We start from the raw sequence: 12825 nt of genomic DNA, 5'->3' as shown, positions 1-12825 counted from the left end.
CAAGGAATCTATGCCTGAGATGGTTGCCTTAACTGCTCAGGCTTCAGCTTTTTCATCTTATGCCATGTCTGCCATGCTAGAGGCTGCTCACCGCACTGCGGTGGCTTCAGCTAATTCTCTTGTTATCCGCAGGATTTTGTGGCTTCGAGAGTGGAAGGCAGATGCTTCTTCCAAAAAGTTTCTTGCTGGGCTCCCTTTTGCTGGTTCACGGCTGTTTGGTGAACAGCTGGATGAAATCATTAAAGAAGCTACTGGCGGGAAGAGTACTTCCATGCCACAAACCAAGACCAGGAAACCCGCCCAGGGTAGGAATCAATCGAGGTTTCGTTCCTTTCGTTCCTCCAACTGGTCATACTCTAAGCCTTCCGCCTCGTCCGCTAACTCAGCCAAGGATCAGAAATCCAACTGGCGCCCAAAAGCGCGTCCGCAGAAGACCGCAGGAAGTTCTGCCACTAAGGCAACTTCCTCATGACTCTCGGCCCGCTCCAGCCACGTCCTTAGTCGCTGGCAGGCTCTCCCACTTTGGCGACGCTTGGTTAAAGCAAGTCTCCGATCAGTGGGTGAGAGACATCATATCTCATGGCTACAGGATAGAATTCTCTTCCAGCCCTCCAAACAGATTTTTTTCTCTCGACTCCCCCCTGCTCCAAGGCCGCCGCCTTCTCGCAGGCCGTGGCGTCCTTGCAGGCAAACGGAGTGATTGTCCCAGTTCCCGCTCAGGAACGGTTCAGAGGTTTTTACTCAAATCTCTTCCTAGTTCCAAAAAAGGACGGTACCTTCCGGCCCATCCTGGATCTCAAGCTTCTCAACAAGCATGTCCGGGTGCGGCATTTTCGCATGGAGTCTCTGCGATCAGTCATTGCCTCTATGACCCAAGGGGAGTTCCTGGCGTCCATCGACATCAGAGATGCCTATCTACATGTGCCAATCGCAGTGTCACATCAGCGTTGGTTACGTTTTGCGATAGGAGAGGATCATTTCCAATTCGTGGCTCTCCCCTTCAGGTTAGCCACGGCCCCTCAGGTATTCACCAAGGTCATGGCGGCAGTGATTGCGGTCCTGCACCTCCAGGGGTTAGCAGTGCTCCCTTATCTGGACGACCTTCTGGTCAAGGGTACATCCAGCGCAGACTGTCAGCGGAGTGTTTCGCTCACTCTCGCCACCCTAGCCCAATTCGGGTGGATTGTCAATCTTCCCAAATCCACTCTGACTCCGACCCAGAGTCTCACGTACCTAGGGATGCAGTTCGAGACTTTGCCGGCACTTGTGAAGTTGCCCTTAATCAAACAGCAGTCTCTCCGGCTAGCGGTGCGCTCTCTCCTGAGGCCCCGCCGTTATTCCCTCAGGCGTCTGATGCAGGTGCTGGGTCAAATGGTGGCCTCCATGGAGGCGGTTCTCTTTGCCCAGTTCCATCTGCATCCTCTGCAGCTGGACATTCTCCGCTGTTGGGACAAGCGGCCTTCCTCCTTACAGAGGTTAGTGGCTCTGTCGCCACGGACCAGGAGCTCTCTTCAGTGGTGGCTTCGACCCCTCTCCCTGTCCCAAGGGCGCTTCTTCCTGACTCCGTCCTGGGTGATTCTCACCACGGATGCCAGGCTATCCGGCTGGGGAGCGGTACATCTCCACCACAGAGCACAGGGCACTTGGACTCCGTCCGAGTCAGCCCTTTCAATCAATGTGCTGGAAACCAGAGCTGTGCTTCTAGCTCTCCTAGCCTTTCACCACCTGTTGGCGGGCAGGCACATTCGAGTCCAGTCAGACAACGCGACAGCGGTTGCCTACATCAATCACCAAGGCGGGACACGCAGCCGCCTGCCAATGTTGGAGGTCCAACGCATTCTTCAATGGGCGGAGGACTCCAAGTCCACCATATCCGCAGTCCACATCCCTAGCGTAGAAAACTGGGAGGCAGATTATCTCAGCCGTCAATCCGTGGACGGTGGTGAGTGGTCCCTGCACCCGGCAGTGTTTCAGTCAATCTGCCGCAAGTGGGGCACTCCGGACGTGGACCTAATGGCATCCCGTCACAACAACAAGGTTCTGGTTTACGTGGCTCGCTCCCACGATCCTCAGGCCTTCGTCGCGGACGCTCTGGTTCAAGACTGGTCCCAGTTTCGTCTGTCCTACGTGTTTCCCCCCTCTAGCTCTCTTGCCCAGAGTCCTGCGCAAGATCAGAATGGAGGGCCGTCGAGTCATCCTCATTGCACCGGACTGGCCCAGGCGAGCTTGGTATCCAGACCTGCTCCATCTGTCCGTAGAGATGCCGTGGCATCTTCCGGACCGTCCAGACCTGCTCTCGCAAGGTCCGTTTTTCCGCCCGAATTCTGCGGCACTCAAATTGACGGCGTGGCTCTTGAGTCCTGAATTTTGACGGCTTCTGGTATTCCTCCTGAAGTCATCTCCACTATGACTCGGGCCCGTAAATCTTCCTCCGTCAAGATCTATCACAGGACTTGGAAAATTTTCCTGTCCTGGTGTCGCTCTTCCGGCCATTCTCCTTGGCCATTCTCGTTGCCGACCCTTCTGTCTTTTTTACAGTCCGGTCTGCAGCTAGGACTGTCCCTCAACTCTCTCAAGGGACAAGTCTCAGCTCTATCAGTGCTGTTCCAGCGGCGTCTCGCCCGGCTGGCTCAGGTCCGCACCTTCATGCAAGGTGCGTCTCACATCATTCCGCCTTATCGGCGGCCCTTGGATCCCTGGGACCTTAACTTGGTCCTCACGGTATTGCAGAAACCCCCTTTCGAGCCCCTTAGGGAGGTTTCTTTGTATCGTCTTTCTCAAAAGGTGGCCTTTCTAGTTGCCATAACTTCTCTCAGGAGAGTCTCTGATTTGGCTGCGCTCTCCTCGGAGTCACCTTTTTTGGTTTTTCACCAAGACAAGGTAGTTCTCCGTCCGACCCCGGACTTTCTTCCTAAGGTGGTCTCTCCCTTCCACCTTAACCAGGATATTTCCTTGCCTTCCTTCTGTCCGGCCCCTGTTCATCGCTTTGAGAAAGCGCTGCATACTCTAGATCTGGTGCTTGCTCTCCGGATTTATGTGTCTCGCACCGCTGCGCTTAGGCGGTGCACCTCTCTTTTTGTGCTAACCACAGGGCGGCGCAAGGGTCTCTCTGCTTCTAAGCCGGCCTTGGCCCGTTGGATTAGATCGACCATTTCGGACGCCTACCAGAGTACTCAGGTGCCTCCCCCGCCGGGGATCAAAGCACACTCGACCAGAGCTGTCAGTGCCTCTTGGGCTTTTAGGCACCAGGCTACGGCTCAACAAGTCTGTCAGGCTGCCACTTGGACTAGCCTGCATACCTTCTGGAAGCACTACCAAGTGCATGCTCATGCTTCGGCAGATGCGAGCTTGGGCAGACGCATCCTTCAGGCGGCTGTCACCCACTTGTGAAGTTAGGCTCCGCCTACTTCTTAGTTTTTTCTGTTTATTCCCACCCAGGGACAGCTTTGGAACGTCCCATGGTCTGGGTCTCCCAAAGGAACGATAAAGAAAAAGAGAATTTTGTTACTTACCGTAAATTCTTTTTCTTATAGTTCTGTATTGGGAGACCCAGCTCCCTCCCTGTTGCCTGTTGGCAATTTTCTTGTTCCGTGTGTTATCACCGGCTGTTGTCGTGGACAGAGTCTCCGGTTGTTCCGGTTCTTACTCGGTTCTACTTGTGGGTGGCTATTCTCCTTCAGCTTTTGCACTAAACTGGCTAGGACTGGCTACCAGGGGGTGTATAAGCTCAGAGGGAGGAGCTACACTTTTAAGTGTAGTACTTTGTGTGTCCTCCGGAGGCAGAAGCTAAACACCCATGGTCTGGGTCTCCCAATACGGAACTATAAGAAAAAGAATTTACGGTAAGTAACAAAATTCTCTTTTTTACCAAGCCAAGGGATTGGAAGGTTGTGCCAATTTGTGAGGTCCCTCTGGATGGATTGCAAAAGGTCTGGAAAGTTAAAGTCTTGTATGGTTTGGGCGTCTCCTGGTAGTTTAATCCCTAGATATTTAATAAAACTGCTACTCCATTTAAATGGGAAGGAAGATTTAAGTGCTCTCTCTTCTTCAGAAGAGAGTGAAATATTTAATATCACCGTTTTCTGGAGGTTAACCTTAAAATTGGAAAATCTACCAAATTTCTCAAATTCAACCAGAACAGCCGGCAGGCTTATCCTTGGTTGAGTAACGTAGAGCAGTAAATCGTCTGCAAACACGGCCATCTTATAGGAACAGGGACCCACTTGTATTCTACGCTTAGAAAACAGTTTAAAGGTAGTATATCAAATAGTTACACCCAAGCCTACCTCAATTAGTATGTCTAAAAACAATTTTTAATGAAATAGATTAAAACAATTTAGAATTCCACCTGTGAAATGTGACACACACAAAACATCCCAGGACCATGATACAGCCTCAATAGTATTCACCTACGGAACACAGCGGTTGTTCCAATTTTATATCACTCTTATGGGATTCAACAGTTGGAAAAATCTCTAAATGACCCTCCTTCTCTCTTTCCTCTACCTGCCAATGGAGATATAACCAAGGTTACACGCACCCTAACGGTAAAAAGGTGCCCCCATTCCTCGGCGGCTTTCCCTCCTATGATATCCCTATGCTCCCTTCTTATCGGGTAGTCTAAGGGGTTATACCATCAAATAGTGAGGGAATATAGAAAATAGTATACACTTATCTGAGATAATTCAGGTCAAAAATTGGTTAGCGTTTGTTTCTCCCTTGAGGTGAAGGTGTCTCGGCTTTCATGGTCCTCAACCCAATACTATAAAATCACAAAGTCTCGACGCGTTTCTCCCCATTACATCCACTGGGGTTCATCAGGAGACGATATTTAATAAGGGGCCCAATCACCAGAGAGTTTTCAGGGGCTACTTGTTCTGCAGCACGCACCTCTCCATGCAGATGTATCTTATAGGAACAGGGACCCACTTGTATTCCACTGATTGAAGGGTTCCTCCTAATAGCGTTTGCTAAAAACTTCATCACTATGATGTATAAGTATGGGGACAATGGGCACCCCTGTCTGGTGCCGTTCCTAATATCAAGTGGGCTGGACAAGCGACCATTTATACTCACCTGAGCTGTAGGCGTTTGGTATAGTGCCATTATCCAACTTCTCAACCGAGGACGGCTCCCTATCCCCTGAAGAGAGCCATTAAGGAAACCCCAACGAACCCTATTGATTGCTGTTTCAGCATCTACCGTTAAAAAGCAAGCAGCGTTTTTTTGTTTTCTAGACCAGGAAATCAAAGATATGGTTCTAATGGTGTTGTCCCGCGCCTCCCTCCCAGGGACAAACCCTACCTGATCCTTGTGGATTAATTTTGGGATATGTGAGTGTAGGCGTAGTTCAATAATCTTGGAGTATAATTTAACATCGATGTTAATAAGCGATATTGGTCTGTAGTTGGGGCATACTAAGGGATCCCTCCCCGGCTTGGGAATAACCGCTATCCGGGCTTGGAGAGATTGTTTAGGAAAGCCACATGTTTTAGATATAGATTTATAAGCGCTCAGCATCAGAGATCCACATGCCTCACCACATATTTTATAAAACCGAGGGGCGAGGCCTTCTGGACCTGGACTCTTCCCCACTTTAAGATCGCTGATAACTTCTTTAAGTTCCGATTCCGTAAAGTCAGCTTCCAACTCCTCTGCCTCCTCTACACCAAACCTCCCTGGATTATTTTCTCGTATGTAATCTCGTGTGTCCTGGTCAAAATTTGTGGCATCTGGCATATGTTGTGATGGTATGTTATATAATGATGCATAATATTTCTTAAATTCATCTAGGATGTCTGATGTGGAATGGATCTCGGTCCCCGACTTTGTATTAAGGGTAAGGATCGGAGGCTGTGCCTGGGATGTAGAGTCCGGGCAAGCAGTCTTCCACTTTTGTCTCCAAATTCAAAGACATTTTTCCAAGCTCTGTCTCTGGAACACAAGGATTTTTGGTACAAGATGGATATAATTTGGTGACGCAAAGTAGATATCTCCGCTTTGAGGACGTCATTTGGTGTGTTTTTATTTGTTTCTTTCAGACCCAGTTGTAATAATAATTCCTTTAGCTCCATCACTCTTTCCCTCTTGAGTCGGGAACCATGGGAGATACAGATGCCTCTAATTACACACTTCAGGGCTTCCCACTTTATTGGGTCAGGTGTCGGATCCATCGCATGGTCGGCCCTAAAGTTTGTAATTGCTGAGTGAATCTCCTCTAAACACGCATCGTTTTTCTGTAAGTTGTCATTAAGTCTCCAAATATATCCCGAACCGCCTCTATCTATCATTCCCACTTCTCCATAAACTGGCGCATGATCTGACCACAAAAAGGTATCCAGTGAACATTTTGGAGTGTTGTCTAGGAGATCATGAGAAACAAATAGTCTATTCTCGTGTAGCTATTATGTGCTTGTGAATGGAAGCTATAGTCCCTAACTCCAGTGTGCAGGATCCTCCAAAGATCTACCAGTCTAAGAGACACCAACTCTTTTTTAAGTCTACGTATCGCAGAGTGAGGAACAGCTGACCTACCCGAAGACGAGTCCACTGCTGGGTCCAGAATCATGTTGAAGTCTCCACCCAGGATAATACGGGAATCACCGGCGAATTCTGAGTTTCCCAAGTACCTCCATAGCGTACGCCACCTGTCCCTGGTTTGGCAAATAAACATTAGCAATGGTATAAGTACTGCCCAAAAAAAGATATCTTAAGTAAGAGAGAGCGTCCATCCAAGCCGAAGCAAGAATCAACTACTTCAGGTTGAAAGCACCGATGAAATGCCACCGAGACCCCACATGCCTTACGGCTCGGATGGGGGCAATGGAACCATGTTGGATAGTTTTTTATTTTACAGCTGGGAACACCACCTGATCTGAAGTGTGTCTCCTGTAACATAACAATTTTAACATTCTGTTTATGAAAACGGTACAAGATCTGGCTCCTTTTTTTCCGGCTTGTTTAAGCCCTTAGCATTATACGTGCAGAAGGTTATATGTGACACCATGGTACAAAGGATATTAAGTAATAGGGTAGAGAAAAAAAAGAAGAAGAATGAAAGCAGTGAATGTAGATAAAGTAGAGGTTAACAAAGGCAGAGGAATGTTAACCTGCAGGTTAGTTCAAGAAAAATTCTCAAACAACTATATTGACTCTTGTCAAGTACAGCAAGACGCTGCAACCCTAGGAGAGGTGAGAGAAGCCTCCAGCAACAGGTTGGAAACCCCCACCCCCAGGACTAGTGCACAAACTATGGGGCATCCATAACTCCTCCCGCCTAGGCATTTTGGGGATGGGAAGGCCCGAAACACCCCAATTTGAAACTTTATGGAACACAGAGACTAATAAAACATAATTATGTAACGAAATATTAATCTGTTTAATATAGCATTTTGGAGATAAGAGCTCAAGTAATGATTGGAACTAAATTCTGAGATAATATGAACCCTCAATAAACAAGAGAAGACGAATGTGTTAAGTATTATCTCTCTGATGGAGAGACGAACAAGATGAGTAAGGACAACATTGGCGAGCATATTGCAGAAAAAAATAAGAGGATGACACCGATCCCCCTTTTCAACTACTTCAACCAAACTTTACAACCACAAGTCACAACAGCGATAGCCAGACTGTGGGGATCTTCTGCCTCTCTTGGTCTGAACTTGATTCCACTGCTCTCTAGGTGGAAGAGGTGCCGGTGTTTTCAGTGTTGGCCAGTCCGGTAAATTAATCATGGGCAGCTCAAAAGTCCCCAAAATATTTGGGAGCTCCCCCAGGCCTTTGAGAGTTGCCGTTTTCCCATTTTTCCTTGCTGACAGCTGGAAAGGGTACCCCCATCTGTATGGGATATCCTTGTCTCGTAGAGCAGAGAGCAGTGGTCTCGGCCCTGTGCAGTTGCAAGGTTCTGCATGCCAGATCTGGGAGAACCAGCAGTGAAGTCCCTTGGTAGGAGCCCGCCCCATTGTCCCTGCAGCTCTTGAGAATAGCTTCCTTCTCTTTATAGAAATGGATTCTACAGATTACATCTCTTGGGCGTGTAGGGTCGGACAGTTTAGGGCCCAGTGCCCTGTGAATCCGGTCTATATCCATATGCTGCTCCGGGTCTCTCTGGAGGAGATTTTTGAAGTATTTTTGAGCTCGCTTCTCTAGCCGTGCTGGTTCCACTGATTCCTTCAGCCCCCTTATGTGAAGATTGTTACGGCGGTGGTGATTTTCTATGTCATCCAAGTGGGTTAGAATGTCCTGCAATTGTAAGGAATGATCTGACAACACTTGCTGCTGAGTGTCTAATTGGGAGAATATTAGCTCTTGGGCTTCTTCTGTTTCAGTCATCCTCTGGCCCACTTGCTTAATTTCTGACTGCAGGTTATACATATCCTGTTTTTGTGAAGCCTTTAGCTCCCTCAGCAGGGAATCCATCTCCCTCCTTGTTTGTATAGCTCTTATGTGTTCTTTCCAGTCCTAAAGGCCCTGTCACACACAGAGATAAATCTGTGACAGATCTGTGGTTGCAGTGAAATTGTGGACAATCAGTGCCAGGTTTGTGGCTGTGTACAAATGGAACAATATGTCCATGATTTCACTGCAACCACAGATCTGCCAAAGATATATCTCTGTGTGTGACGGGGCCTTAAGGCTCATCTTCTCCCTGAGTTGCATTCAGGGCTGGACTCCCATTCCCTCCCTTTGCATGTCACTGAAGTAGGGACCCCCTTCCAGGACTCTGCTGTGTTATTCCATGTTAATATGTGGTTGCTTGTGAGTATGTTCTGTAGCAGCAGCAGCACTCCTCTAACCCCCCCGCCGCCATTTTGATTAGGGGACTGATGGTCTGCCGCTCGGTCTAGGAACTGAAATAACGGGGAATTCCCGCTGCCTCCGCTGTCCGCCCTCTCCTGCGTACCATTGCCTGCCTCCTGTTCCTGCTTGTCAGTCTCTGTGAGTCACCAGGTAAGCGGGAGCTCCTTCTCACGCCATCGGCTAGCTCCGCCCCTATGTATCATGATTTTTAAAGCATTGAACAATGCTGTGTTGAGAAACCAAGGTATTCACAACATGGCAGCACTCTTCTGAAGAAACATAGTTACAAAAAGAAAAGTATTTTTGATGCTGACTGCGTCAACATTATCTGTCTAAAACAATGAAACGGGCATACTCATAATTTAATAAAGGTGATTTGGGGTGATGAGCATTTTTCTTAATTCAATATTTAACTCTAAGTATATTGTTTTGTAGGTATTTTTACAGACACCTACTACTCTACTTCAGTGGAAATAGTGGTATGATGAAAAAGTCAATTTTCTGCCGAGAGACCGCTACCGATCTTCTTGCCCTTAAGCAGAATTTGAATCTTTACCTGTACATGAATCAGCTTCCAAAAGGGGCAGCACAAAGCAACTCACAGTTGTAAGTATTTAGTATTTTCTACAAGCTTTTCTTGACCTTACAAAAGTATTCATATAGATGAAATGGGATAACACGTGAGTACATAATTTAATCTGTAAGATTACCCAAGTCATGACAATTTTAAATTTGAAAAAATCAATTAAAAAATTGTTTTACTGGATATAGTGATACTGCTATACTCTGAACATTGACTCACCTCTGCTATATCAATTAAAGCCACTGCGGGAAGCTTGTAATAAAATAGCATAGATGTGTGTCTGACGCTTTCATGTGATACGTCCCAGAGCCTTGTACCTAATACCATGATGTGATACCTTCAGAGCCGTTTACCTCATGCTATCATGTGATACCCCTAGCGCTGTAATGCTTAACATGCGCTACCACCCAGAGCTGTGTATGCAATACCCATCAAGAGATGGCATTCAGTCATACATTACACTACTGCTCCCATGGAAGTGGGCGGAGCGGTGTCTCACATTACACCACTGGTCCCATAGAAGTGGATGGAGCGGGGTCATACATTACACTATAGCGCTCATAGAAGTGGATGGAGCAGTGTTGGACATTACACCCCTTCTCCCATAGAAATGGATGGAACGGGGGTCATACATTACTTACATTAGATACTGCCTATCTAATCCCATCCTGTGTGATGCACTCCAGTGAGCCCTATATCTAATCAATAGGTGGCTACTTTGAAGAACCTAGAATATAAGACATATTTTCAGTTGTTTCACACTTTTTTGTTAAGGCTAAGTTCACACTTCAGTTGTTTTGCATCAGTCACAATCCGTAGCCTTGAGGAATTACGGAATCCTGCAAAATATTTTGCAGGAATCCAGTATTTCCCCATAGACTTCTATTAGTGACGGATTGCGACTGATGACCCTGCGTTGCATCCGCTGCGTCGCGGTCCGTCGTTTTTGACTGACCGCCGAGCGGGGAGCAACGCAGAATGTAACGTTTTTCGGGCCGTCAAAATTAACGCGCCGCACAGGAATCCGTCGCCATCCGTCAAGCTTGTAATGTATGTCTATGGTGCTGGATTCCGTCGTAATCCGTCTTACAACGGAATCCAGCGCAGGATTCCGTCATGCTCTACTGAGCATGCTCAGCATGTTTGGCACGCCCACTGGGCTGTCCCAAACACAGACGGATCATGACTGATCCGTCAAAAAACGGACGCACAGCGGATGTAACGGACGCAACTGATCAGTTTTTTCACAGGATTCCTGTGAAAGGAATCCTGTGAAAAACACATCAGTTGCATCAGTTGACATCTAAAATACAACTGATTTGTTGCTGACGGACCTGACGGATTGAAAACAACTGAAGTGTGAACTTAGCCTAAGTATTTCATTCCACATGTGTTAATTCATAGTTTTGATGCCTTCAATGGGAATCTACAATTTTCAGAGTCATGAAAATAAAGAAAACTCTTTGAATGAGAAGGTGTGTCCAAACGTTTGGTCTGTGTGTGTGTGTGTGTGTGTGTGTGTGTATATGTATATGTATATATATATGTATATATGTATATGTATATATATATATATATATATATATATATATATATATATATATTATATATAATAAAATGTGTGTGTGTGTGTATATATATATATTATATATATATAATATATATAATAAAATGTGTGTGTGTGTGTATATATATATATATATATATATATATATATATATAAATAATGTGTGTGTATATGTGTGTGTATATGTATGTAAATATGTATGTATATATAACATATGTATATATAATATGTGTGTGTGTATCCCCACAGGGATGCACATAACGGATCGGCATCCCTGCTCAATTTTTGGCGTGACAAAAAGCATCGGGGATACGGCAAAAAAAGTCACGCCAAAAACTGAGCAGGGATGCCAATCCGTTATGTGCATCCCTGATCAGCGCTCGGCGGGACGCACGGACTGATGCGATACAAAAAGCGTTGGGGATACGGAAAAAAAAGTCACGCCAAAAATTGAGCAGGGATGCTGATCCGTTATTTGCATCCCTGATTAGCGCTCGGCGGGACGCACGGACTGATGCGATACAAAAAGCGTCGGGGATACGGAAAAAAAAGTATCGCATCTGTCCGTGCGTCCCGCTGAGCGCGGATCAGCATCCCTGCTCAATTTTTGGCGTGACTTTTTTTTTTTTTTCTGTATCCCCAGCGCTTTTTCTATCTCATCCGACCGTGCCTCCTGCAGCGGCCGATCAGTGCACTGCGTCTGTGCGTTTGAAAAGTCAAATGGCGTTCCTTGTCTTCTGAGCCCCGCCATGCGCCCAAACAATTGATTTCCACCACATATGAGGTATCTGCGTACTCGGGAAAAATTGCACAATACGTTTTATGGTGCATTTTTTCCTGATACCGTTGTAAAAAGAAAAAAAAAAAGCTACCTTGTTGCTGCAAAAATTTAAAAAAATAAATAAATAATTTTCACGGTTCAATGTTATCAACTTTCAGTGGAGCCCTTGGGGGTACAAGGGGCTCACTAAACATCTAGATAAATTCCTTGAGGGGTCTAGTTCCAAAATGGGGTAATTTGTGGGGAAGCTCCACTGTTTAGGCACCATAGGGGGGGGGGTCTATAAACGTGACATGGCGTCCGCTAATGATTCCAACCAATTTTGCTGTCAAATGGTGCCCTTCTCTTCTGAGCCGCGCCATGTGCCCAACAATTACTTTCCACCACATGTGAGGTATCTGCGTACTCAGGAGAAATTGCACAATACGTTTTATGGTGCATTTTTTCCTGATACCCTTGTGAAAAAAAAAGCTACCTGGTTCAAGTAACAGTTCTGTGGTAAAACAAAAGAAAATTGTATTCTTGGCTCACCATTATCAACTTCTGTGGAGCCCCTTGGGGCTCACTAAACATCTAGATAAACTCCTTGAGGGGTCTAGTTTCCAAAATGGGGTCACTTGTGGGGGAGCTCCACTGTTTAGGCACGTCAGGGGGTCTCCAAACGTGACATGGTATCCGGTAATGATTCAAACAAATTTTCCTGTCAAATGGTGCTCCTTCTCTTCTGAGCCCCGCCATGCGCCCAAACAATTACTTTCCACCACATATGAGGTATCGTCGTACTCAGGAAAAAATGCACTATAAATTTCATGGTGTATTTTTTCCTGATACCCTTGTGGAAAAAAAAGCTACTTAGTTGAATCAACAGTTTTGTGGTAATAAAAAAAACAATTCTTTTCACAGTTCAACTTTTATAAACTTCTGTGAAGCCCCCAGGTGTTCAAAGTGCTCACCAAACATCTAGAAAAATTATTTGAGGGCTCTAGTTTCCAAAATGGGGTCACTTGTGGGGGAGCTCCATTGTTTAGGCACCTCAGGGGGTCTTCAAACCTGACATGGCGTCTGCTAATGAGTGCAGCTAATTTTGCGTTCAAA

The 12825-nt window shown here is 46.3% G+C and overlaps 1 protein-coding gene across 2 annotated transcripts in view; it reads left to right on the top strand.

Annotated features, from left to right (window-relative positions):
- ADAD1 (adenosine deaminase domain containing 1) overlaps positions 1 to 12825 on the top strand; it is a 199736-nt gene that overhangs the window by 152304 nt on the left and 34607 nt on the right. For both annotated transcript variants that reach the window (XM_075348944.1, XM_075348953.1), the window contains exon 8: positions 9235 to 9405. In XM_075348944.1, coding sequence (XP_075205059.1) covers positions 9235 to 9405 — 171 coding nt within the window. The remainder of the gene's footprint in view (positions 1 to 9234; positions 9406 to 12825) is intronic.

Source organism: Anomaloglossus baeobatrachus, chromosome 1, assembly GCF_048569485.1.
Source record: "Anomaloglossus baeobatrachus isolate aAnoBae1 chromosome 1, aAnoBae1.hap1, whole genome shotgun sequence".
Lineage (NCBI taxonomy): Eukaryota > Metazoa > Chordata > Amphibia > Anura > Aromobatidae > Anomaloglossus > Anomaloglossus baeobatrachus.
Note: the sequence above shows the minus strand (reverse complement) of the source record. Positions and strands in the feature narration are given on the sequence as shown.